General features: G+C 44.2%; 4 protein-coding genes across 5 annotated transcripts in view; 1 reads left to right on the top strand and 3 right to left on the bottom strand.

Annotated features, from left to right (window-relative positions):
- Positions 1-10,524: 10,524 nt before the first annotated feature.
- On the bottom strand, positions 10,525-11,323 carry LOC110334101 (histone H1.5). The gene has a single exon (XM_021215957.2). The coding sequence runs from the start codon at positions 11,260-11,262 to the stop codon at positions 10,591-10,593; it is 672 nt and encodes a 223-aa protein (XP_021071616.1). The 5' UTR covers positions 11,263-11,323; the 3' UTR covers positions 10,525-10,590.
- A 2,325-nt stretch (positions 11,324-13,648) lies between these two features.
- Positions 13,649-17,714, bottom strand: LOC110334276 (histone H3.v1). The gene is made up of 3 exons (XM_029547682.1): positions 17,310-17,714; positions 15,778-15,823; positions 13,649-14,190 (listed from the first exon to the last, which is right to left on the bottom strand). The coding sequence occupies exons 1-3, from the start codon at positions 17,712-17,714 to the stop codon at positions 13,709-13,711; spliced, it is 933 nt and encodes a 310-aa protein (XP_029403542.1). The 3' UTR covers positions 13,649-13,708.
- Positions 17,715-18,913: 1,199 nt separating this feature from the next.
- Positions 18,914-19,361, bottom strand: LOC115065608 (histone H2A type 1-B/E). Its single transcript, XM_029547362.1, has one exon. The coding sequence runs from the start codon at positions 19,359-19,361 to the stop codon at positions 18,969-18,971; it is 393 nt and encodes a 130-aa protein (XP_029403222.1). The 3' UTR covers positions 18,914-18,968.
- A 267-nt stretch (positions 19,362-19,628) lies between these two features.
- Positions 19,629-25,519, top strand: part of LOC110334102 (histone H2B type 1-F/J/L-like) — a 47,551-nt gene continuing 41,660 nt past the window's right edge. Inside the window, exons 1-2 of one of the 2 annotated variants that reach the window (XM_021215959.1) lie at positions 19,629-20,032; positions 21,301-21,490. In XM_021215959.1, the coding sequence (XP_021071618.1) occupies positions 19,656-20,032; positions 21,301-21,340 (417 nt within the window). In that variant the 5' untranslated portion in view covers positions 19,629-19,655 and the 3' untranslated portion in view covers positions 21,341-21,490. Of the gene's footprint in view, positions 20,033-21,300; positions 21,491-25,519 lie in introns of those variants that run through there. The other variant, XM_021215960.1, reaches the window with a different exon arrangement.

Raw genomic sequence — 25,519 nt, forward strand, 5'->3', positions numbered from 1 at the left:
GTCAGCCATCATTGGGAAGAGATGCCCCTTGGTCTTGCAAACTTTATATGCCCCATACAGGGGAATGCCAGGGCCAAGAAGTGGGAGTGGGTGGGCAGGGGAGCAGGGTGGGGGGAGGGTATAGGGGACATTCGGGATAGCATTTGAAATGTAAATGAAGAAAATATCTAATAAAATAAGTTTTAAAAAATGAAGCTGAGAGCAAACTCTAAGCAGGGATAGGCCTTAGGCTCTCTGACCTCACCCCCAAGTGACAACGTTCCCAGCTAGGCCTCACCTTCTAAACCTCTCCACAGAGCATCAGCAACAAAGGACAAGTATTGGACTACCAGTGACAATGGGGGACATCTTTAATTTAAAACCACTATAAGTAGTAAGTTCATTTTCCTATGTCCCATCATTTCTAACTTTTATATTTCCCATTTCAACATTTAATGAGCATGTCCTTAGAGTCATGCTTGACAGACAGCAGTGGAATCACACAGTCACATCTTCCTGCAGCTGACAGTCAGAAGACAGGTGGATGCTGCAAGGTACGAGCAGAAAGTGACAGAAATAGGCAGTTGCAAGGCAAGGTCTCCTACATGCCCCTACATGGTGGCACAGGATTCATGAATCAAGCACGTAAGGGTTGAGGCAAGTCATGAAGAGAAAGGAGAACTGGAAAACAGGAAGTAGAGGTCTTGACAAGAAGGCTCTCCTTTGGGAACTTGGTCACTTAACTGTTCGTCTTAGTTAGGGCTTCACTGCTGTGAAGAGACACCATGACCAAGGCAAGTTTTATAAAAGGCAACATTTATTTGCGACTGGCTTACAGGTTCGGAGGTTCAGTCCATTATCATCAAGGCAGGAGCATGGCAGCATCCANACAGTCATGGTGCAGGAGGAGCTGAGAGTTCTAAGTCTTCATCTGAAGACTGCTAATGGAAGACTCCCTTCCAGACAGCTAGGAGTAGGGTCTTAAAGTCACACCCACAGTGACACACCTACTCCAGCAAGCCACACCCGCTTCAACAAGGCCATACCTCCAAATAGTACCACTCCCTGGACCAAGCACATACAAACCATCACATTCAACTCCCCATAGGCTTGTTCAAGCACATGAGACTTTGGGGGTCATACCTAGCCCTAGCATAATAAAATAGTACAAGTAGTCCAGCTTCCAAAGTCCCCAGAGTCTATAGCAGTATCAACAAAGTTAAAAGTTCGAAGTCTCTTCTGAGATCCATCCAATCACTTAACTGTAATCCCATAATCAAGACAGGAAACCAGCTGGGCAAACTCCAAACTCTGCGTCTCCATGTCTGATGTCAAAGTGGTCTTCAGATTTCCAGCTCCTTTTTCATCTTTGTTGACTGCAACAAACTTATTTCTCCCGGGCTGGTTCCACACCCTGTTAGAAGCCTTCCTCAGCAGATGGCCCATGGCTCTGGCATCTCGAACATCTTGGGGTCTCCAAGGCAACTTCATGTTCCAATGGCTGGGATCCACACATGATCTTCTGGGCTCCTCCAAATGGCTGGCAGCACTTCTCCAGCTCTGCCCTCTGTAGCAATCTAAGCTCAGGTTGATCCACTCCACCGCAGCTGCTGTTTTTGGTGATTACCCTACATTACTGGCATCTTCAATACACTGGTGTAGCTGTCCAGCAGTCATGGATGAACTGGGTTACCTGAAAGGGAGGCTGGGAATGAAAAAGAACCCGGGGGCGGGAAGGGTGGGAGGGCGAGAGAAGGATGAAGCCAAGACAAAGTTTCTGATCAAGGCTCAAAGTTTTATTTTCAGTCCTTGCAGTTTATGTAAGGAAAGCCCACAGACCACATCCTTTGTTTCAGCTGGATTGAGTTGCAAAGCAAGCTCAGCGGGCAGTCCACTCCTGAAAGCCCCTGTAGGAAACTGCAAATGCAGCGAGGCCAGGCTATTCCAGCTAGGTTGTGAAACCACCCCAGGTTTGTTCAGCCTACTCAAGAATGGGGAAAGGGCACACACTGAGGACTTCACTGCTACTAGGCTTCACCAGTAGCCTCTCATCGGCTCTCTTCATGGTGCCAAACCTCAATTCCTTTGCATGACCCCCTTCAGTCCTGGGCCATCAACTGCTACTGAAGCTGCACTTTGATCAATGGCCTTCCTTGGCCTCTCACAGTGCCACGCCTCAGCTGTTCTTCATGACCTTCAAAAGCAGTACCACCTGGGTAACTCTTACACGTTACCAAGTACAGCTGCTGCAGGAGGTACAATCTTGGCCATCTCTGAAACACAGCTTCTTTGTGCTCTCAGAAATCTTCCCAGAAGATTTCACCTCAGTCATGCTGGTCTCTTCTTAATCACCACTAATTTCTTAGCTCCAGCTAACCAGCATCAATTGTCCCAGTAGTCCCTTCTATTCTGGACTCTAAAGCCAGAGCCACATGTCCAAAACTGCCAAACTCTGCTTCTTGCTGGGGCTGGAACATGGCCCCCTTGTTCAAATACCTATTCACCGGTTTTCTGTTTTCCAACTCCTTCACTGCCTAAGCTTGGCTGTCCTAGAACTTGCTCCATAGATGGACGTTGAACTCAAGAGATCTGCATGTCTGTCTCCTAAGCACTGGGATTAAAGGTATGGTCCACCTAGCCTGGATTTAAATTTTTCTGCACCTAGAACTTGCTCTGTTCTAGGCTGGCTTTGAACTCAGAGATCTGCTTGGTTTTGCCTCTGGGGATTAAAGACTAGTACTACCATTCTTGGACTTAAATTTAGCTGGGTGGAACGTTGTCCCAAGGTCACTACTCCCTTAATTCAATTTAATATCCTTGAACACAAGACTCAGCTCTATTTCACTTCCTGGTGCCCCTTTAATATTCAAACTATATATTTTGTATTTTTCCTTCCTCAGCTTGTTACGCTTGTTTAAAATGCTCTTCATAAGATCTAACCACAAAACAAATCTCTGGTGACTGTTTCTGAGACTTTCTTTGTCAATGCAATCAATCTGAGTCTCTTTACCTTAGCCTCAGGCAGACTCTTTAGACAGGGCAAAAGTAGCCATGTTCTTCACAAAAACAGTCTCTCAGCCACATATAAAAGTTCTTCTCCACTGAAACATCTTGGGCCAGCAGGCCAACACAGTTCAAATGACCCTAAGCACCACTGTCTTCCATATTCCTAATAGGATGGCCAAGGATCTCCAAATCCAAAATCCCCAAATCCACATTCTTCCAAACATAAAACATACTCAGGCCTATCACGGCAATATCCTTCTCCCAGTACCAACTTAAATTCAATGGTCATTTGTGTGTGTGGGTTCATACCCCACTCCTGGTACCAACTTCTACCTTAGTTAGGGTTTTACTGCTATGAACAGACACCATGACCAAGGCAAGTTTTATAAAAGGCAACATTTAATTGGGGCTGGCTTACAGGTTCAGAGGTACAGTCCATTGTCATCAAGGCAGGAACATAGCAGCATCCAGACAGGATAGGAGGAGCTGAGAGTTCTAAGACTTCATGTGAAGTCTGCTAGACTCCCTTCCAGACAGCTAATGAAAGGAAAAATTATACAGATTTAAGGTTTGGGGATGTAAAATTAAAAGAGTAGGTTTTAAAATTCAAAGACTCAGGGCTGAACACTGTAAAAAAACAAGTCCAGACTTGACGGGGCCTGCCCTGCCGCTAGGACTAACAGACCATAAAGGTAAAGGGAAGGAATGCAGGAACCAGCCCAAGCTATCAGGATTGACTCATAAACCATCTGGCAGGAAGGCATCTCCCCCAGCATACTCAGAGTCACACATTAACCGGATGTCCTCCAAACTCTGATAAGCCTCAGGCTTCTGGAATCCGGAATGCCCCAGCCGGCATGTACTATTCTGCTGTGTTGTAATCTCACTGCTATGTTTAAATGGGCCAATCACCTGTAGCCGTGCCAACTCTCCCCGTTCCCCCCGACCCTCACCCCATAAAAACCCCTTGCTTCTGAGAGTCCAGGTCGACTTCCTCTGTCTCCTGCGTGAGATACGAGTAGAACCGGAGCTCTGCCAATAAAAGTACCTTGTGTGGTTACAGCAAGAAGGCCTGTCTGACGAGTTCCTGGGGCACCCTAACTCCCGTGACCTAAGGACCCGAGGGAGTTCCTCACGAGGGGGGTCCTACACTAGGAGAAGGGTTTTAAAGCCCATGCCCACAGTGACATACCTACTCCAACAAGGCCACATCTGCTTCAAGAAGGCCTCCAAATAGTGCCACTCCCTGGACCAAGCATACACAAACCACCACACTATTCTTAGTGCTTCCATACTATTCACACTGACTTGTACTTCTTTTTTTTCTCAGTCTTTATCAATTGCAGTAAAATATCAAAGGCAAGCTGTTTCCAAAGAAAAGAGGTTTAACTGGCTTACAGAATTGAATACTAAAAATCTAAAGATGGTGAAGGTCCCATTATAAATGGCTGAGGACCCCTGGAAAAAAATCACTTCTTCAAACAAGAGCGGCAGTGGGAAGGGCCCCCTCATCTATTATAAGCCTTTCTTCAGAATTATCTTAAAGTTTTCCACAGCTACTTTCCATCACTTCCAAGATTATGGTCCACAGTGACCTGTGAGCTCCCCAAAAGGTCCTGCATGCTAGACGTCTGGACTACCTCCCATATAATCATACTGGGGTGGCAAATTCCCAACACAGTGACAATTGTAAGCTAATTCCACCAAACCCAAACAACAGTCCCATCCATCCATTATCTACCCACTACCCAGAAATCTATTCATCATCTATCCATGCCAAATCATGTCCATGTCGTTCTCTGCAGTCACCATATTCTCACTGAATGACCATCTACCTAACCACCGCATGCTCACTGATGTCTTCTGTACAACCAAGCTGGCCAGTTCTGATGACCAGGCTCCAATTCTTTCACAGTAACCTCAGCTGTGGCTGGAAGAGGTGAGGGGTTTAGAGTCCATAGACTGTGGATTGCTTACCCAGATCTCTCTGAAGGCAGGAGGGGCAGATAGCCGCTCACCCAGGGGCATGATATCTAGAGCAGTAAACCATGCTCTCGTTTTCTCATGTGGATTTTCCCTTCTTTTACACTACTTACACTCCAAGCCCTTAGTCTTGATACTGAGTGGAGTTGTAGGATCTTTGAGTCTTTGTTCTCCCTGGGAAATTTACACAAAAGTTCAGCAGAGTGTCCTGGTCTATCTTGCAGCCACATGAGGTAGCTAGTGTGACTGAATTCCAACCATGAGTTCAGTGAAAGGGTCCCAAACCCTACGTTTTAAAAAACACTTGGTGCTGGAAAGCAGGCTTCACAGTTAAGAGCACTGGCTGATCTTGCATAAGACCCTGGTTTCCATTCCCAGGATATACAGAGTGGCTCACAACCATCTCTAACTCCAGTTTGGGAGGATCTGCCTCCCCCTTCTGGCTTCCACAGGTACTACATACAGATGATTCACATACTGGCTGGCAGAAACACTTATGTATATAAAATAAAAATATAAATCCCTTTCATAAATTTTATTTTTACAGTTGGGTATGGGTGTGTGTGTGTGTGTGTGTGTGTGTGTGTGTGTGTGTGTGTGCACATGTGTGCATATAGTCTTGGCAGTCAGAGTCATCAGATTCCCCCTGGAGCTGGAGTTACAGATGTGTGTTTGCTGGCTGATGTGAATACTGGAAACTGAATTTGGGTCCTCTGCAAGAGCAGAGCCATCTCTCCTCAGCCCCATATAATAGGAGCATTCTTTTTGTTCATTCTCTATAATATTTTTGTCTTTGAATGGCTGGAGTGAAAACGCCTATTTTGGACAAGACTTAGAGGTCAAGATGAAAAGAGCTTGACTTCCAGACCATAAAACATAAAAAAAGCTCTGTGCTGCATTTTAAGAGTTTTCCAGTAACTCAGGCTGGAAGTTCCAAGGTTGATGAATGCACAATTCTCCACCCAAAGCTTTGATGTGGAAAGGCTGGCAGCTTCTCGCTGTTGTCATCAGGAGAGTCATCCAGATGCAAGAGAGAAAGCTGTGGCTCTCCTGTTCCTGCTCCAGTCTCGTCTCTGACTGTGGTTCTCCTGTTCCCGCTCCTCTCTCTGCCATTCTAGTAACATGCCTGTATGCAGCAGGTGAACCTGACCCAACCTGAGGTTTTGTATAATTTTCTCTCTGGGAAAGAATGATTCCCAATTTTATTACTGCACAACACATTATAAAACGCTATCTGAAATCTAAGGGCAGATACGATGGCTAAGCAGTCTAGTCAGAAGAGTCGGAGAATGTGTCTAGATTCTCTCAATTATTGCAGAATGATTCTATCAGGGTTCGAAATGTCATCTGTCCCTGCCTGAATCTTAAGCTGCCGCAGACGGACATTCCTGGGGTCCCTGATCTGCGGGGAACGGGTCTCTGGTTGCAGGTGAGCGAGAATTCGGCGAATGAGGGGTGACAAACAGACACGGACACATGAGAGTGTGGTATCTGAATGTGAATTCTCAAACTGAGCATCAGACCATTTATACAGGAGAAAATAGGGAAGTAAGTACAAAAAACAGAGGAATGCAAACCTGGAAGGGCTGGCAGGAACCAACTGGGATAAATTCAATGTTAACCACTGGGATCTCCACCTAAAGTTAGTAGCTGGGGGCAAGGGCTTCATGCCCTTGCCATAGTTCCTATAGTCCCTAGGCCATTGTAATGCTAGTGTATGGGTGTAACTCAGCTACCTATGGTTTTAAGTATCTACCCTGGTTCCTCTTTAGCTCACAAATTTCCTTCTTCCTAGAGAGTGATAAATTCCTATGTAGGGCAATGACTAGCTGCTTAGATCCAAGAGTCAGCTCAAGGACTGACTATCCAGAATCTGATATGGCTATGTATTAAAGGAAAGCACATGGATCTGTTTTCCAACTAAAGCAAGGACATTGGAGCATTCGTTATACAAAATGCCACCATTCCAGGAGACTGAGTTTCCTTGAACTTTTTGCCTCGGGACAGCGCCCAGGTTTTGGGGGCCTGTTGGTGCTTGTCACTACTGGAAAGAATGTAGCATTAAGCCCTTCTGTCCTGAGACCGAGAGATACCAAACTCAGCTTACCTCAGCTCCACACACCTTTAAGAAATGTTGAGACATGGGTTGGTACAAGTCTAGCCTCAAGAACAACTCCTGCAGAGCAGAAAGGAGTGCATCCCACTAGGTCTCCTAGAAGCAAGGGCCTCTCCTGACCCAGATGGGAAATCCTGAGTTGCTTCTTTACCTTTACATCTCATATTCCAGTCCTCCCCTCCTCCCTTCCCTCCTCCCTTCCCTCTTTGCTTCTCTTCCCTGTTTTATTGCCATCCTCCAATTTACTGTCCCCTGTGTCTCATAGTCTGTGTGTCCTCTCGGAGATAAGTCTACGTGTCCTACACAACATTCTGCAACACTACCACTTAGCACTCTAGAGCAATAAATTTAACTCAGTCCTGGAGGAACTCTAAGCTAAGTGTCTCCCATGCTGCAACACAGAAGGTACATGTCTGGAAGTGTCACCTGTGAACACACTTCATGTAGATCATACCACACCCTATCAAAGCACCCTCCAATCCCCAATGGCAGGCATCCAAGGGCAGAGGGTAGAGAAGGTATCTGAGCATGACAGCAGAGGTCATCTAGTCTTTCACCACTCTAGGTGTTCCTCTTTGTCCCTCTGAACCCATAGGGTCATCACTAGAGAAGCCAGGATTTAACTTTTGTGTGTCCTAGTTGGACTGATGAGAGTTTAAGGGCACCCAGGGCTTTGTGCCTTGGGCTCAACGGTGTTCACTTGCAGAAGGGGCCCTGTAAACCTATCTTAGTTCCCTACAGCCCACCCTTATCTCATTATCTCCTATAAAACATTAGAGTTCCACAGTCACAGCAGCAAAAAAATTGTTTCTTTTCCTGATTTGGGTCAAACTACAAATGAGTCGTTTCTTTCAACCAATTTCTCTTTCACAATTTCTTTTGGAATACAGCAAAACTAAGGCAGTGGGTGTGGGGTGGGGTGCTAAATGCCACATAACAGTTGTGGCAAGCAACAGAAAAGGCCAGCGCTGGGAAAGGCAGCAGCAGGGATGCAGGTAAGAATGGGTGTTAAGAGGGAAGGCTGTTTAGACTGGCCACCCCTGGCACTTGTGCCATCACCTTAATGTTTCTTGTCTAGGACACAGGGCACACTGAGAGCAGCAACAAAAACCAGCACCTAAATTAGTGTTCCCTTTCCTCTCTTACCCCCCACACACACACACACACACACACACACACACACACACACACACACACACACGGGGTTGGGGGCAGATTCCCAGAGGCAGGAGATACAGCCATGTTCACTATTTAACCGAATTGTTTTTCATTTCTTCAAATGCAAGTAAATACAATTATTAACAGAACAGGTCGAGATGATCATCACTAGTGTATTCTATACTCTGCTCTAGGTCTCTGTGCTGTGTTGTAGGCCAAGTGTATTCAAAACACTGAGAAGCCTCCCGTGTTGCCCATCACCATTACTAGAGGGTCACTATCCAGGTCCAAAGGTGGAGGACGGCTTCCCTGCAAAGTATGCTTGAATTCTGCACATGGAAATCTACATACGTTTAAAAATTACAATAATGAAGTGATAATTAAGTCAAAGCAGTAAAATATTTACAAATATAATCACAAAACTTTCCAGAATTCTCTTTTAAATTATATGTAAATAAATAGGATAGCATTCCTATGAAGAGATATCAATACAAAAAAGAATTCAGAGGCAACATACATTTGCCTATATCCTGTCTCTCTAGCAAATTTATGAAATACCATTGTGACTCAAGAAAAGAATACTATTCCACCATTACCTACTTGATATCTAATTTTCTATTTGTTTAAAATACATATGAAAACCTATACAGATAACCTAAGGTGTTTAATTTGCAACGTACTCAAGTTGGTCATTTAAACTCTCGGGAATGAAGCCTTGAGATGGGGTAAAAGGCACTGTACATCTTTGCTGAAGGCAACTCATTCAGAAATGTATCGAAATGAGACATAGAGCCAATTCTAAGGGAATGATCTGCATTGTAGATGAAGGCAAATTCTAACCCCATGGAATTAATGACAACTGGGCAAGATGGTGCCTGCATTCTAACATATAATTATCTCGGAACTGAGGCTCAGCAAGAATTGCTGTCAGTTGGAGGTCAACCCATGCTGGTCTGTGACACTATCTGAAAATAATTACAAATATTATTTTTTAAAAGGGCAAAACATTAAGAGGCAAATAAAACCCATGGGGGCAAAAAGAAGCTGTCATTTTCATTGTAGAAAAATCATAGAAACGTATGGCTATGGGAATAAATACGGCTATTTTGCCCTATCCAGACCAGATATACAGACTGACAGAAAAGAAAAAATTAAAAAATAAAAAATCGAGCTACCAGCATAATGTATACACAAGGAGCCAATTCTGCCTTAAGCCATTAAGCCTGCCATGTGAAGAAAGGAGAGAGAGAGAGAGAGAGAGAGAGAGAGAGAGGAAAAGTGACTTGAAACTTCATTTAAAATTATTGATTCCGATCATTAATTAGGAGTATTGGCAACAATCTAACTTTAAAAGTGAAAACGCTACGCTGTCTTTAAAAGTTAAAACTGACCTACTGTTAAATACAATAAAAGTCCTACGTAGGCGAGTCACACCAATTTCATTAACAAACCTTTAAAACGAAAGGACCGTTCTTCATGGGACTTGAGTGTCTATGTGCTTCCAATGAAAGAACTGAGTGGAAAAGCTCCATAAAAAGTGCAAATGACTTGGGAGAGTGGAAAATTGTGCACAGCCTTTGTGCACGCGGGTACGACGTGAGTGGCCCAGGGCTTTGGAAAAGATGTCAGTGTTCAGGGTCTGCTACAGGACCTTCAGCATCTACAGCCTACAGCTGCGCTTCCACTTCCTGGTGTTCTGTATACGTGGTCGTCGCATTCTACGAGCCCTTCCAGTAAGTCCGGACGTTCCCAAGCTGATAAGATGAAAAGGAAACTTTTAAAGGGGGGGGGGAGGTGGTCTCCGCACTGGTTGCGTTTTAGACGTGCTATGGCGATGAACATCGCGTATCTGTAAACGTCATAAAATGACTGTCCAATCAAGTTTAAAGTTAGTAATAAACCAGCGTACCATTGGTTTAGGCGAGACGATAGCATACAGCCAATGAATTCGATCTTTTTCGCGCCATGCGTCTGACTACTCAAGTGTAGAAGCAGAACTTCACCCTAACCAAGTTAATGTTAGCTATTCCCCTAACAGTGCTCTCACACCAGGGAGAATACCTACGCAGACTAAAACCAGCAAGCACATGGAGGTAGGGAAATGAATGTGTAAGTTATGGCTCGCGTACAGACTTGCCGGAGAGCAGGAGAGCAATTACCCCAAAGGTCACCAGGTGACCATAGTACCTGAGTCTTACCCTTGTAGATTGTTGAGCACAGGACTCCTTAACTGGCCCAATTGAGACAAACAGACCATGGAAAGCTTAAGTGTGTACAGCTACTTTCACAGACCTATATAGGTGGCTCTGAAAAGAGCCTTTGGGGCTTTGTTGCTATCGCAAGCAAACCTACTTCTTTTTGGAAGCAGCCTTCTTGGCCTTGGCAGCCTTAGGCTTAGCTGTCTTAGGCTTAGTAACCTTAGGTTTGGATGCCTTAGACTTCACCGCCTTGGGCTTTGCCGGGCTCTTAGCTGCCTTTTTAGGCTTGGCAGCAGCCTTGGCCTTCTTAGGACTCTTGGCAACTTTCTTCACTCCAGCCGCCGCAGGCTTCTTTGCTTTCTTAGGAGTTTTCTTCACGGTCTTCTTGGCCCCCGCAGCCTTCTTAGGCTTTTTCGGGGTGGCACCTGCAGGCTTCTTAGCCTTGGCAGCCCCGGTCTTCTTAGCCTTGGGCTTGGTATCGCCAGAAGCCGCCTTCTTGTTGAGTTTGAAGGAACCGGAGGCGCCGGTGCCCTTGGTCTGCACCAGGGTACCCTTGCTCACCAGACTCTTGAGTCCAAGCTTGATCCGGCTATTGTTCTTCTCCACGTCGTAGCCACCAGCAGCCAGTGCCTTCTTGAGCGCGGCCAGGGACACGCCGCTGCGCTCCTTGGAGGCAGAAACAGCCTTAGTTATGAGCTCGGACACCGGGGGGCCGGTGGCCTTGCGCTTCGCCGCGCCAGCCTTTTTCGTTGTCTTCTTCTTGGCGGGAGACTTCTCTACTGGAGCCGGAGCCGCGGTCTCAGCGGGAGCAGTCTCAGACATGGCGAGACCAAAAAGCTGCTAGCTGCGAGGAAAGTAAAAGAAATGTAAGACGAAGAGCAGATTTTGCAGTGCGCCTTTGCTCAGGCTCCTGGTTTATATAAGCCGGTGCTGGGCTGTGATTGGTGGAGCGGCCAATCCACCGCCCTCTGGCCGCGGCGACTCAAGGTTACAATCCCAAATTGTGTTTGTTAGTCCCCAAATTTTTACTTACTGCCGAAAATAATAACACAGAAATTGGCAGTTTGGAGTTCCAAAGGAGAACAGCCTTCGGCTTCTCGTACTTGTGTGTGTTTTTTTGAATCACACGCAAATGACCAAAGATATTTTTAAAAATCCTTCCAGTGTTTACTAAAAATCCACCAAGCAGAGCGCATCCTGAGAGTTACTTGGATATTTCTGTTAACTTATACGAAGTATGCAATGAACATTACTTAAGAGAATTTGTACAAATATTCCGCCTTTAATTTTTGCGAGAGTAAAACTAATAGTTATTTTGGTTTGGGCAAAAACGTTGTTTGTGTCTGTAGCAAATAACACAGGTTAGAGTGCCTGATTGGCTCCAGACTGAAATTAACCACTTTAGATATTTCTCTTTAAAAATGGTTCAAGCTCCTAGTACTTTGTACGCATTGATATCTTTAATGGAGAACGCAATATTTCCAGTGTGAGAGCGACTTCTTTGAATAAGATTAGAGATCATTATATTTAGGAGCTGCTGGTGTAGCAGTTGCTCTTGGGGATTTAGGTTTAGTTCCCAGCACCCACAGGACAGCTTGCAACTGTCTATACCTCCTGTCCCAGGGGATCTCGGGCCTTCTGCAAGATTGGCCCAGTATCAGGCATACACGTGATGCGCATATATACAAGTAGGCAAACCCTCATGCACATAAAGCTTTAAAACGTATATCAAATACTTAAAAAGGAATCACTAACGTCAGATGACAATCGCCTTATTTCTAAGTAAAAATAAATTAGATATGGTTCTCATCAATGGGCTTTCACCATTTCCTAGGGATATTTGTAGACAGAAAATACATTTAAAAATATTTTACATTAGAAAACTTCTAAAACTTTCAAAAAATAATTCAGGGAGATCCTACTGCTCTCAAATGAGATGGCCAGTGAGATTCTGAAAGTATCTGGCAAACAGCACAGTTACAGTCTCAAGTAAATAGCCAATAACAATATTAATATTTTTGCATGTTTAGATGACAAGCAGGTCATGATCTACATTTATACAAATTCAAAGATTTGGAAAAGCTAGCACACACCTTTAATCCAGAAATTTAGGAGGCATAGGCAGGTGGAACTCTGTGAGCTGAGGACCAGTCTGAAGTCTATAAATCTAGTTCCAGGACACCTAGAATTACACAGAGAAACTTTGTCTTCAAAAACCAAAAAAGGAAAGAAAGGAAGGAAGAAAGAAAGAAAAATTAAAGTTTACTGTAGTAGAAATAGAAGTGAGTTTTGCTTTGGTGAGGAAAGATGAACAAGATTTGTACTAGTTTAATAAAGGGCATTAATAAATCACAAAGAATTTTATTACTTTGTTTTCCAAAGAAACACCATTTGGGGTTTAGTTTTGTTTTAGACAATAGCAGTCTTTCTTGAGCATAATTTACTGGGGCACACCTATAATCCTATCGATTATATAACTGAAGCAAGAGTAGGATTACAAGGTTTTCCATTGCTACATATTCAAGCAAGTCCAACATTGAACACTGGACTACTTTTGAGTCCTTATCTATAAATAAAATAAAATGAAATAAAATAAAATAAAATAAAGGAGGCTGTCTTACAAATACAGAGGCTGGCAAGGCTGCTAAAAACTTATTTGCGACACATACTCTGGGAATAGTGTACAAAACCAGCCAACCTACAAAGCTAGTAACTAGTTAACTTTTTAAAGCTTAGAATACATGGTTAAAAGACCATGTGAGTCAAAAACATTTACTCCAACTTTGTCATAGCATCAAGCTAACTACAAAGGGCCAATGTTAGCACTTTTAAAAGTGTTCAAGATTGCCAAACTCCAAGCCTTGGCCCCAAAAGTAATCATGTCCTAATCAAGTAATGCTCATTATGCAAACAATTTTCAGATGTAGGGAACACTCCTGGGGATTTCTAACTGTAGGATTACATAGTATCCAAAAGGAATGATTTGCTGTAGTTCTTCCACACATTTTAGTTGACTACTACCTGGAAGTCAGGAAGGTTGTTTCAAAGATACTATGCCTCTAGATTGTAAAATAGCAACCTCACCTAGATTGCAACAGCACATGATGCATGGAATGTACTGATCATTGTCTACAAAAAAATACCCTCATAACCTTGCACTAACACTCTAGAGGGCACTAATACACTTAAGTGTATGAGGTAAACAGTCCCTTTTGGTGACAAAGGAGGGGGCTCTGAAAAGAGCCTTTTGTTATACTAGGAATGGGAATTAAGCCCTCTCCCCGCGGATGCGGCGAGCAAGCTGGATGTCCTTGGGCATGATGGTGACACGTTTGGCGTGGATGGCGCACAGGTTGGTGTCCTCAAACAGACCCACAAGGTAGGCCTCACAGGCCTCCTGCAGAGCCATGACGGCCGAGCTCTGGAAGCGCAGGTCGGTCTTGAAGTCCTGCGCGATCTCGCGCACCAGGCGCTGGAACGGCAGCTTGCGGATCAGCAGCTCGGTCGACTTCTGGTAGCGCCGGATCTCGCGCAGCGCCACGGTGCCGGGACGGTAGCGGTGGGGCTTCTTCACGCCGCCGGTGGCCGGGGCGCTCTTGCGGGCGGCCTTGGTGGCCAGCTGCTTGCGCGGGGCCTTGCCGCCGGTGGACTTGCGAGCGGTCTGCTTAGTACGAGCCATGGCAGGAGGATAGAAAGTAAGTAAAGTGATGTTTGGGGAGAAAAGCCCAAGTATATATATAACAGGCCATCCTTTTGGATTGGACAGTAAACTGCTGACATCATAGTTTCAGACAGGGGATTGGTCCGCGTTTAAACCAAGTAAGGAAAGGGAAAACGTTGCCTACATTTTATATTGAACGTACAAATTTCATATTTTTACATAACAATTACTCTAGCAACTCCCAGAAATTATCATCTCTAGAAAATATTGGCTTTGGAGGTCAAAAGACCTCTTCGCTATTTATTTAAACAAGGGCGCCATTATTTGAGGTCAGAAATTTAGTGGAAAGAAATCTGAAAGGAAAATTAACAACAACAAAAAATTAGTTATTCCTGGAGTTATGAGCACTTCTTACACTTGATTTCACTCAGGAACTGCTGCAACACTTTTATGACCAGAAACTTTTAGAAATTGTAATTGATACTGCCTTTCTCTCAAAGGTTGCGATTTTGGCGCGAAAAAAATTCAAAATGAGTGAATCCGCAACTTACTGGAGCCCCAACCCCAGAAGGCTTTGAGATTCTGTTACTATACTACAGCAACACTGTAGGGGACACGGGTTCCTGGTTGGCATTCATTTACAAGTTACAACGTTGCACCATTCAAGGTTGAAAGGGAACCCGGGAATTCACAGATAGCAGCTCCACCCCACCCCAGACACACACACACACACACAGACAATGTATACAGCTCTAGGAGACTAAGGCAGCCTTTGGAGTAACTTGATGATCCTGCTGAGCCAGACAGAAGATGGCAGGTTTTGTGATATTCAGCACGTTGCACAAGACTTTCCAGGAGTGCTTGGTGCCGCTTTTACCCAGGCCCTTTCCCCCACTTAATGTGGTCAAATTTGCCAGAAACAAAAGCAATAAGATCAGCCACTAAGCATGTCGTTTTATGAACAGGCCTTTTGCCTAATTGGGAATATCGGGCACAAGCAATATTTACTTGCTGTTGACCAGAGAACCTTACCGAGGTTACCAGGAAAAAAAGAACTGCTGAAACTCCAGATTCTGAAGACGGCTTCTTTGAAAATAGCTCTACCCACCCCACATTCGGAGCTACCCACAGCTATTTATTGGGTCATCCTTTAGCAGTCAGGCTCCTAACCTGCCTTCACTCACAGCGTAGTCTTTGTGTTTGCTTCATGGGTATATGAGACTCACAGCCTAAAAGGGTTGATAACAAATATTTCTGACAACGTCAGATGTGCAAAGTGCTTTCTTTATAACGAAAGCTAAACAGCCTGCGAATTAGAGTACTAAAGGTATATCAGTGTAGCTGAAGCTTAGAGTGCCCCTGCCCTCCCACACACACTTTGCCAAAATGTGTTTTCTTCCATACATAACTACTTGGGAAGGAAGGATTCAAACTCCACCTTTGTGTTGCTTCCCCTGTGCTTGTCTCAGACTTGCCACATTTCTGCTGAAAAGTGGTTCCTGTTTTCTTCATTCCAAAAACATTCAAGAATCAGAGCTGTTGCTCCTTTATTTATTTATTTATTTATTTATTTATTTATTTATTTGCAGAGGGAGGAGAGAAAAAGGACTATCTTCTAGAGCAAATGAGTTTTCTCCCACTCTTCTTCTCTTACTTGCAATGTCAGTGATACTTACCTTTAAAATGTGTCAATGTTTTTGTTACTCTTGGAACAAATGTCACCTTTAATTTTAATCATTTGTGTAAGTACATTTTGAAGCCCAAGCACTTGTCTGTTAATGACTCCATTCTCCAGGGCTTGTAAGTTATGAGTGGTCTTGGCATCTTGCAGAAAAGCCTCAAGAATCTGCTTTCCTTGCAACAATTATTTTAAAACCAAGAAGCATTCTACCTATGGAAAAAGCACAGGCTCTATACACATTATTTGAAATTTTATATCACAAAACACTTGGGTCCAATTCTCTTTTTAATGAAAAGAGATAAAAACAGGAAAAAAAGAAAGAAAGAAAGAAAGAAAGAAAGAAAGAAAGAAAGAAAGAAAGAAAGAAAGAAAGAAAATCTAACTTTAAGCTTGGTACCTGGGACCTCCGAATTGAATGACAAATGGCATCTTAGCCGGGAGAATGACTTATACAACATACAGAGAAAGCTTTGCAGCAAGCAAGCTCAAGAGAACGTAAAAAAAATGAAGTTTACTGGCTCTTTTAAGGATCTGGAGAATAAGTACATGTGAAGGTAAATACATAAACTAGTAATGGGAGAGGCTAACCCGCAGAAATCCTCAATGATGAGCATTATTTTTTGGTATGTCAGAACACAATAACGGAAATTTCCCTTCATGGCATTGTAAAAAAAAAAAAAGGGAGAGTTCTGTCAAGTGTTTCACCATCCCTGTGTTCAGTGTCATCTTCAATTAATCCTTATCCCCAAGTGACATACTTGGGATTAAACGTTAACTCCCGTATATAAAGTAGTTTGAAACTTAGCCAGTTTGGTTGCCTTGAGCATGTTTAATCCTAATATTGTTCTTGGTGAGGCTGAGTTAAATACGAAAGCGATTGGGCCTGTATAAGAAATCCCTGGCATTCTACTCTCCTGGACCCTCCTCTTCTCCCAAACATAGGTCCTGAAGGCAGAATTCTTCAGCAAAGGGGGAAGTAGAAACTAGGGCGCCACTCTTCCGAACATAGGAATGTGGGGGCATTCATTCTTTATCCTTTCCTCATCAGTATCGAGTCTCATTCGATACTGATGAGGAAAAGACTGCTGCTGCACACGGGTCAAGAACCTGATCTGACCAGGCTTGCTGGAGTTTTGCCTTTGTGCTAGACCAAATAGGTCAAATGCTGGATACCTACCAAGCTGCTTAATACATGTTCACTTTGACATTAAGAGGTGGACTTTTTAATGCTGCCAGTTTGCACAACCTTTATCAGCTTCTAAGACTGTAAACTAGTTATGTATTGCATGCAATATGGCTGGAAATCCATACAGGATGTAGTACCGTGCCATGACATACAAATTGCTGTTACTATCTAACATTGAACTTCAGCTTCTGTAAATCAAAGACTCTGGAAGATAATAGCCATTAAAGATTATAGCTTTAAATTTGTAACCTATTTGCAACTCTGAAGTGAGTGAAAACAGCCTTATATGAAAAGGTGGTGGCTCTAAAAAGAGCCTTTGGGGGAAGCAATATAGATTATGCTCTCTCTCCGCGGATACGGCGAGCAAGCTGGATGTCCTTGGGCATGATGGTGACACGCTTGGCGTGGATGGCGCACAGGTTGGTGTCCTCAAACAGACCCACAAGGTAGGCCTCGCTCGCCTCCTGCAGAGCCATGACGGCCGAGCTCTGGAAGCGCAGGTCGGTCTTGAAGTCCTGCGCGATCTCGCGCACCAGTCGCTGGAACGGCAGCTTGCGGATCAGCAGCTCGGTCGACTTCTGGTAGCGCCGGATCTCGCGCAGCGCCACGGTGCCGGGACGGTAGCGGTGGGGCTTCTTCACGCCGCCGGTGGCCGGGGCGCTCTTGCGGGCGGCCTTGGTGGCCAGCTGCTTGCGCGGAGCCTTGCCGCCGGTGGACTTGCGAGCGGTCTGCTTTGTGCGAGCCATGACTTAACAAAAAAGTCTGGTAGCTAGGAAGCGACTAAAGGCCTATTTATAGAGGGAATCTGAAGCTGATTGGACAATAGTACACCACGCCTACCGAAGTTTAAAGTTATTGGTCAACGGTCCCTTTGGGCTTTTTTTTTTTTTTTTTTAAAACCCCAAAGAGTATTGCAGAACTTCAAATTCATCTAGATCCTGCCCTTATGTTTGAAAGGTAGGTTTTACTACAGTAAGCCAAGCACCCTAGAGACTGAGATACGAAAATTGGTGCTATTACGAGGCCAGCCTGAACTATATAGCGACAGACTTTATCTCAAAGAAATACCTGTGTAACTTTGATTCTCTTTGTAATCTACAGGCTGTATTTTCTATTTCTCAGGTATAGGTTGTTTAGTCCTTTTTTTCCCACAGTACAGGTAACTATTAGTGAAATTTGTCGTAGAGAAGCACACTGAAACTGAAACAGGATAAATTAATATGCTGGGTAATGTGTCCACAAAAATGCATTTGAAAATCCTTTAATGCATTTAGTAACCTGCGTGCTGTGTTTTTCTATTTCTCATGTATAGGTTGTTCTATATGTGCCTTCTCAAGATGACTCCTAGTGACATTTTCCCCCTTTATTCCTAAGTACACTAAAACAGGTGATGTCAGGTGATGCCATCAATTATCACATCTACATAGTATGTCTCAAATATTTTACTTGTCCTTCAAAATTCAATGAATGTATGAGTTGCGTCTACCAAAATTCCACATTACGTAGAAAAAAAATCTAATAGCATACTCCAACTGTTAATGTAGATACTTCAAATTTTTCATCTATATAATTTATAAGAAATTCGAGGGTTGTCTCTGAAGCCTGAATAATCATGTCACAATTTTTCCAACCGAAAGAACTACATGCCCATAACAATTCTCAAAATCTTACTAAAATTGTAAAAACGCTATTTAAATGTTAACGGAAATAAAGAACTAGTGTACTTTACTTTTAATTCACTAACAGATTATAGATTGAGGTAAAGAACCTTGGGGAAAAAGATGAAGGTACAAGATACCAGATTGACCGCTTCATTGGTGTACTGTGGGCTTAAATGTTACCAAACTTGATCAACGAGGATCAGGGAAAAAAGATTCCTTCTCCACGAAAGTAACAAAAGTAGCAACAAATAAAGCTTAAGCTCCTTAAAAGACATGTGTGGGTGGCTCTGAAAAGAGCCTTTGCTTTTAAGTAGATGGTCAGTCAGGAGAACAATTGTCTTATTTCCCCTTGGCCTTGTGGTGGCTCTCGGTCTTCTTGGGCAGCAGCACGGCCTGGATGTTGGGCAGGACGCCGCCCTGCGCGATGGTGACGCGGCCCAGCAGCTTGTTGAGCTCCTCGTCGTTGCGGATGGCCAGCTGCAGGTGGCGCGGGATGATGCGCGTCTTCTTGTTGTCGCGGGCCGCGTTGCCCGCCAGCTCCAGGATCTCGGCCGTCAGGTACTCCAGCACGGCCGCCAGGTACACCGGGGCGCCGGCGCCCACGCGCTCCGAGTAGTTGCCCTTTCGGAGCAGGCGGTGCACGCGGCCCACGGGGAACTGCAGGCCGGCTCGGGAGGAGCGGGTCTTGGCCTTGGCGCGAGCCTTGCCACCCTGCTTGCCACGTCCAGACATTCTGAGGAATAGCAGAGAACTGACAACTGCTGGGACCAAAAGTGGAGGAGCTTGGCCTTTATAGAATTCTCCGAGCGCGAAAAAGAGCCTATACGATTGGCTGGCTTCTTCTTTTCGTCTAGACCAATGGGAAGCGTTTATGCCGAAGCGTAGTTCCATTGGGCGAGACTTCGTAAAATTTGAAATTTTTAACCAATCAGAAATGTGTTTCTCTAAGACTCATTTGAATAACGCCTTATAAAAAGCGAAGGACTCACGGCGCAAGTTGTAGAGTGTTAGAGTTCCTGCCCTAACATGCCTGAGCCCGCCAAGTCCGCTCCCGCCCCGAAGAAAGGCTCCAAGAAGGCCGTCACTAAGGCCCAGAAGAAGGACGGCAAGAAGCGCAAGCGCAGCCGCAAGGAGAGCTACTCCGTGTACGTGTACAAAGTGCTGAAGCAAGTGCACCCCGACACCGGCATCTCGTCCAAGGCCATGGGCATCATGAACTCGTTCGTGAACGACATCTTCGAGCGCATCGCGAGCGAGGCGTCCCGCCTGGCGCACTACAACAAGCGCTCGACCATCACGTCCCGGGAGATCCAGACGGCCGTGCGCCTGCTGCTGCCCGGGGAGCTGGCCAAGCACGCCGTGTCGGAGGGCACCAAGGCCGTCACCAAGTACACCAGCTCCAAGTGAGTTCGTTTAACTCACACTCCATCCCAAAGGCTCTTTTCAGAGCTACCCACGTTCTCAAAACAGAGCTGTACTTGTTAGGTGGCCCTTTGTGACTCGGACATACTAGTTACTGTTTTTTAGGGTTTTTAGTGAGGCTCTTGTTTTGCATTCTTGTTCACTTTTATCCTAAGATTGTTTTTCTGCCCCCAGGTCTCCTCAGGTTAATCTCGGAGACCGAGGTCTGATCCCTCTGTCCTGAGCACTTGGGTTAAATGCCTGCACTCACACTGTCATTAACAATTGCTTCTATTTAGTATCCCAGAATCCATGAGGATTGCTTAGTTGAAATTTAGCCTGTCCCGTTAGTGCTACGACCCAGTGTTTTAAATCTGCTTTTGAACTCCTGAAGCTGAGACGTCACAGTAGATTCTGTTCAGTAAGACGCCTCATTAGAGCCCAGAGCTCTACATGATTCTTCCTATAAACTTGAGATGTAGTCAGGCGCAGCTTAACTTGATTGTGTCCTGTTTTCTTGGTTGTTTGGTTTAAGTTTTTTGTTTTCAGAGCGAATTTCACTGGTTAGCAGTATATTCTCGAAATAATTGTAGCCAGGCTAACCTCAAGATGAGACATACGGCCCCGGTTTCATAAGTTGCTGGAATTGCTGGCCTATACAACCAGACTTGCCCTTACAAGGCCCCAGCTAAGCACCAAGAAAACAGAAAAGTTTTTTCCGTTTTCCTAAGTGTATTCAACTTTTATAAATTTCTTTCCACCTTCATTGTCTACTGGTGTGGTGATGGTTGGAATTAGATTGTCGGAGGACAATAAAACTCAAAAAGATATTGATTGCTTGGGATTGTCCTGGAATTTTTCAGAGGATAAAATACTAAGTAAAGATTAACTCAAGCCGGGCGTGGTGGCACACGCCTTTAATCCTAGCACTTGGGAGGCAGAGGCAGGCAGATTTCTGAGTTCGAGGCCAGGCTGGTCTACAGAGTGAGTTCCAGGACAGCCAGGGCTACACAGAGAAACCCTGTCTCGAAAAACCAAACAAACAAAAAGATTAAATCAAACAAATTTCAAGACAAAAAAGCCCTTTTTCTGTAAGTCCTCTAGGATAGTAAATGCAAATTGTTGATTTAAGCAAATATGAACAGCTCAAAGTAATTAAATATCAATGAGATTCTAGTGTGCCACTGCTAAACGAAACAGCTGTGTATGACTTGTAAGGTCTTAATAAAGCCTAACCATTTTCCTTAATCATCTCCATTAATCTCTGTAGAATCCTGTGGAACAAATTCTATTATCTTCCTTCCTTTTAAAGTTGAGGAAATTAAAATGATTGAACGGAAGCTGCAACATAAATAGAGGCTTGTCTGAGTGGACACTGAACTGTGAACTACCCTCCACAATATGATCCTGAAAAAGAAGTATTTAATACATTATACAAATAAAGGTTTTAATCTATCCCATTATGTAATACAGTCTCTTCCATCCCCCCACCCCCCCCCCGCCACCGCCCTCCCCCATCATGTGGGTTTGGGGTTTGGGTTTTCCTCGGAGGACTGGTAGCTTTGGAGTTTTGATCTTGTGTGTGCTCTATAACAGGGCTTCACTAGAAAACCTCCTTCCTCAGCCTCACCCTGCTTACAGGCTTGTTTTAGAGTTAGAAAAATTTCAGACTGAATTCTTGTGAGGGAAAGTAAAGTTTCCTTGTCTCCTCTCACTGTGCCATGATTACCAATATGGTGGTAAATAGATTAGCCAGAGAAGTTGTGAGACCAAAACAGGAAATACATTGTTATTCAGTCTCTATACCTTACCAGAGTAGGTTTGTTTCCCACACCTAATGCATCCCGCAAAGCAGGTCTTTCAATTTCCTCATCTTGTGGCCCCTTAATGTATGATGTTCACACCTTTGCCTTGCTAAACTCCTGAACCTGTGGTATATGATTGCCTTTAGCCTTACTAAAATGTTTCTTACCAAATAACTTGATGACTTCCCTTCCACGTGATGTATTTTTGTAACTTGTCCACCTCACAGGCCGCCTTGAGCCTTGAGTCCCCAAGTCTCCTGTCTTGGTGCTAACAACACAACTTTTCTATCAGTCCTACTGTTTCCTCATAAAAGGTACCTCAAAAGCCAGTGAGGGAGGGAGCTGCTCTCTGAAATCTTAATGTTGGGAGAGGCAGCAGGCTTTCTAGTTCTAAATCTAAAGCTTACTTTAATCAAGATAGCTGTGGCTTTTGTCAGGTCTCACCAAGTGTGTAGGTATAGTACGTGAAAGAAAACCAAACACCCTGATCAGAGATATCTTGAAATTTCTATTCCTTCCTAGTGCAGGACGGAAGACATACAGGCAAACAAGTGGAAAGGAAGTGAGCTAGGGAACAGTCTTGCAATAAGCCATTTGTGGTAAGTCTGTATGCACAAGGAGTTGATCTTGAAGATCTCTGCAGATGCAGTCTCTACTTCAAACGATTTTTGGAAGAACGTCTTGATATTGCAGTAGCTCCTGGAGGTTTGTCTTTGGACAATTAGTCTTTTAAGAGAACGTCAAACCAAGTCCCTCCCTGAGTTTGCTGTGCCTCAAATGCCTTCAGTTTGCAGTGCAACAGGCATAATGTTCTATGTGCATATGAAAAGATGAGTACTCCTATTAGGACACATGCTGTTGGTCTCCAGCAACAGGAAAAGAATCCCCAGCACTGCTGCCATGTGGCAATAAGGAGTTCCAGGAATCTTTCGGAGGGCCCACCTCATTTGCTACCAGTTCCTTGTTTTCACACAGAAAGGAATCTCAAGGTCACACAGAGGACATGAAGCCAAAGGCAAAACATGTCTTTAAGGCAGTTTCTTTAGTGCAAAACAGTGCATCAGACAGAAGACTTGATCCTACCAGCTTTAATCAGAGCACTTGGCAGCCGGGCAGACCTCGGAGTGGTGTGAAACTGGCTCAAGAAGAATTCTAACTCTAAAACAAGCCTGTAAGCTGGGTGAGGCAGAGGAAGGAGGATTTCTAGTGAAACCCTGTTACAGAGCACACACAAGATCAAAACTCCAGAGCTCCATGAGGCCTCTCGGTCCCAAAAGGGGGGAGGGGGGGGAACAGAGAAGAGAGAGCTCCTGCCAGAATGTAAGCTGAGCTAACTAGCACATGAGTAGGAAGTTCACTTGGTTTTACTGTAAGGAAGTGGTTGCAGTGTGTTTTCCCCTTCGGCTAGACCCTCACCTATCTTTCATGAATGGCTTACTTAAATGGAGCTGAGGTAAAGGAATAGAAGAAAAGGGGACAGCTGCCTCTCTCCAGGTGGTCAGCTTGTCATGGGAAAGCACTGGAGGTGGGTGGGGGTGACTTCTCTGTGGAAACAAACTTTGTTCCTGGTGAAGTAAAGGATTTGCATACAAGTTATGCAAGGTCTGGGCATTAAAGGTATAATATATGTATGGAATAATGGGACTTGCAAAGTCAACTAGTTTGGATTTTTAAAAAAATCACAATTGTGAGCCACCATTAAAAACGAGTTGGGAGTCACTTTTTAAAAAATGTTATTCAATATTTATGTATTTATTTATTTATTTATTTTGTACTAGTAGGGTTAAGAGAAGGAAACCTTGGTAAATTTTTAATATACTCAGTATCAAAATGTATGGGTAGACTTACGACTTGAGAAAAGTACGCCTTGTTATGTTTGTCCCCGTTGCTATTTGTTATGACTTCCCAAGGTATAGTAGGGTTTTTTGTTTGGTTTATTTGGTTTCTTTTATGGGTGTGGAAGAAGTGGTGGAGTTGGTTTTGGAATTTGGTGTGTGTGTGTGTGTGTGTGTGTGTGTGTATGTGTGTTTGTCTGTGTTTGTGTTCTTATGCATTTCTTTGGGTTTTTTTTTTCTTTTGGATTAGGTGTTTTGATTACTTGGTTTATTTGTCTTGATTGTTTGGTTTGTTTGTTTGTTTGTTTGTTTGAGACAAGGTTTCTTTCTATGTGTATCCCTTCCTGTATGGTCTAGAACAAACCCCCTAGACCAGGCTGGACTCAAATTCAGAGATCCTCCTGCCTATGTCTCCAAACTGCTGGGATTAAAGGCATGGGCTACCACCACCTGGCTGTATAGTTCAGTTTTACTTTGGGGCATTAAATCATTCAGTCCTTAAACTATATCTTTATAGCTAAATAACATACTAATGCCCAAATAGTGGAAAGAATATAAATTAAAATGCTATAATTTTTTTCCTGTGTACATTTTGTAATAAATTTTGTTTTATAAGGCTGTCAGTTGTGGTCTTGTGCATTCACACAGCAGGGAAACATTTGAGAGTGAGCTGGTAAGTTGACAACATTGTCCTGGTTGGTTCTTGGTCAACTTGACAGGAACAGTAACCACCTGAACAAAAAGGGGAACTTCCAATGAGGAATTGTCTCCACCATATGAGTCTAAGGGGGCATCAGATTGATGATGGATGTTGGAGGGCCAAGCTCACTGTGGGCAGTCCCACCCACTTTGGCCAGGTGGCGCTAGGGGGCCTGTATAATCTGGCTGAGTATGAAGAATTGAAGCAAGCCAGAAAGCAGCATTCCTCTTTGGTCTTTGCTTTAGTTCCTGCCAGCAAGTTCCTACTTAGAATTCAAGATCCAATTTGCCTCAAGCATGAGCTATAACCTGTAAGACAGGAACAAGGCCTTTCCTCCGCAAAGTTGCTTTGGTCATGGTGTTTTATCACAGCAACAAAATCATTCTTAAGTCTCAGAATAAATATCCCTGGGATGGAGAATTAGCAAATAGTCCTATAAAGCCAGCTTTTACGATCGAGATAGGATGACTGCTGTGAGTTTAAGGGCAGTCTGGGCTAATGGAGAGACCCCCCCCCCAAGAGCTCAGCTGGTACAGTGTGTGCTTAATATGCAAGAAGCTGGATACCTAGTACCACATAAAACCCTGCACCATGGCTCACGCCTGTAACCCAAGAAAGACATAGGGGAGAAGGCAGAAAAGTGGAAATTCAAGGTCGCCCAAGCTACCTGAGGTCCTCTCTCAAAACACAAAGAGAAAAGCAAACCCTTAGGCAGGGACATCTTTCTCCCAGGAGTGATGACCTTCATAGGACTCCTTCACAGACTGTATATGAATACACTGGGTACAGTTGTTCAGTGACAGCACTAAGTGTGCACTGTGGGTCAGTAGGGAACCTTTTCCAAGCAAGGACAAGAAACCTTTCCCCCTAAGTTTCGCCTTGGCTTAAGACTCAGCTGGCTGTGGTTGTCCTAGAGTTTTCTTGCCTAGCATTGCTGGGGCCCTGCATTTAGTGGAGGTGGGGGTGAGCCAGGTGTCAGGATGCTTGCCTGTAATTCCAGCACAGAGAAAGCCTATGCAGGAGGATTGCTGAGAGTTAGAGGTACCAGCAGAGTAGGGTATTCCTGTGACAACCTGACCATGTTTTGGGGAGGACTGTGGAAGGACTTTGGAACTTTGGGCCAGAAGATCCATTCGGTGTTAAGAGCTC

This window comes from Mus pahari, chromosome 16 (assembly GCF_900095145.1).
Source record: "Mus pahari chromosome 16, PAHARI_EIJ_v1.1, whole genome shotgun sequence".
NCBI lineage: Eukaryota > Metazoa > Chordata > Mammalia > Rodentia > Muridae > Mus > Mus pahari.